At 45.3% G+C, this 1429-nt stretch overlaps 1 protein-coding gene across 1 annotated transcript in view; it reads left to right on the top strand.

Moving 5' to 3' along the window:
- LOC119585275 (von Willebrand factor A domain-containing protein 7-like) overlaps positions 1 to 1253 on the top strand; it is a 14144-nt gene extending 12891 nt beyond the window's left edge. The window contains exon 26 of the mRNA XM_037933949.1: positions 198 to 1253. Within this exon, the coding sequence (XP_037789877.1) occupies positions 198 to 778 (581 nt within the window). The 3' untranslated portion in view covers positions 779 to 1253. The remainder of the gene's footprint in view (positions 1 to 197) is intronic.
- The last annotated feature ends 176 nt before the right edge of the window (positions 1254 to 1429 follow it).

Here is a 1429-nt window from a genome sequence, read left to right as displayed (position 1 = left end):
TATCATCATTCATTCTTTGAAATGAGTCATGTTTGGTTTAAATGCCAGTTATATGTAATAGATTGATAGCATGTCAACTGAGTTATCAGAATATTACCCTGTTTGAACGAGACCTATTCGGTGGTCCATTACTAAAAAAAGAATCCACAGGACCTCGATTCCCGACCAAATAATACGATGATTTTTCTCCATTCCAGCGCCTGGAGCGCCTCAGAACCTAATGATAACCAAGGAAACGTCGCATTCCATCGACATTCAGTATGATCCTCCGGTAGTCAACCCGCAGTGCACCGTCGAGTACGACATCGAAGTCATCGACCTGGGGGCGAGCACGAAGGTTGCCTACTACCGCCGAGAAACACGTCTGGACAGCATTTTCCACGACCTGGAGGCCTGCCACAGGTACGAGGCCAGAGTGCGCGCGACGTCCCGCACCCAACTGCACAGCGGCTGGGTCACCGCCTTTGGCAACACGTCGGCCGAGGCCACGAGCCAGCCTCTCGAACTCTCGCTCTTCTCGGCCACGACCTCCTCCCTCACCCTCACCTGGTTCCGACCCGACACGAACCCTGACTGTGTTCAAGAGTATAAGCTGCAGTGGAGTTCGTCCTCAGGGGGAAGCGGCTCCCAGACCATTGGTGGGCCTTTGTATTACGAAGTAGAGACGACTATTACAGGTCTGACTGCCTGCACGCCGTACGATCTTTCGGTAACGGCTGTGTCCGCTGTGGGTGAGAGTTCGCCGCAGACGCTGACTGCTACCACGCTCTGTCCCTAGTTTTTAGTAAGGTTTTAGGGATTCTGGCTTCTTGTTAACTCTTCATCCAGTTGAAAGTGAATCTGTACTCATATAATCATCATAGCCTTTAGCATGTGGTATAGGTTCCCACATTTTTTCGGACCACTATAGATCCCAATAATCATATATCAATATAAGTGCTGCATATATATTTTCCTGCCTTTCACAACCAGCATCGCAAACGCAATCGATCCCATGGTCTTAATAACCAAGTCACCCTCTGTCCATTCTACAATATTCGTACGGGACGCAGCCATCCTTCATACAATAACTACAAAATATCTTCTTTGTCAACATCAGATACACAAAAAAATTATATTTATTGGACTTTACAGTGTTATTTTCAGGATGTTGTGCCACCCAGAGTTAATGGACAGTGAAATTAACCATTTTTTCTTGGTCAGTATATAAGCATTCTCATAGATATCGTTTGAACAATAAAACTACTTTCTGATCTGCTTGTTGTAAATTCGTATACTACCTTCTCCTTCTTCTTTCAATTGCCACTATTTGTCTCCATGGGATGACACTATCCAAAGCTGTAAGGGCATTCTCATCAAATATCTCATGCGTGTAAATTTCTAATTAAAACTGGGATCAAATCACTAAGAAACAGTGGATAGCTGGTTT

Source organism: Penaeus monodon, chromosome 19, assembly GCF_015228065.2.
Source record: "Penaeus monodon isolate SGIC_2016 chromosome 19, NSTDA_Pmon_1, whole genome shotgun sequence".
Classification (NCBI taxonomy): Eukaryota; Metazoa; Arthropoda; class Malacostraca; order Decapoda; family Penaeidae; genus Penaeus; species Penaeus monodon.
The sequence above is the reverse complement of the archived record's forward strand: the minus strand, read 5'-3'. Positions and strand labels throughout refer to the sequence as shown.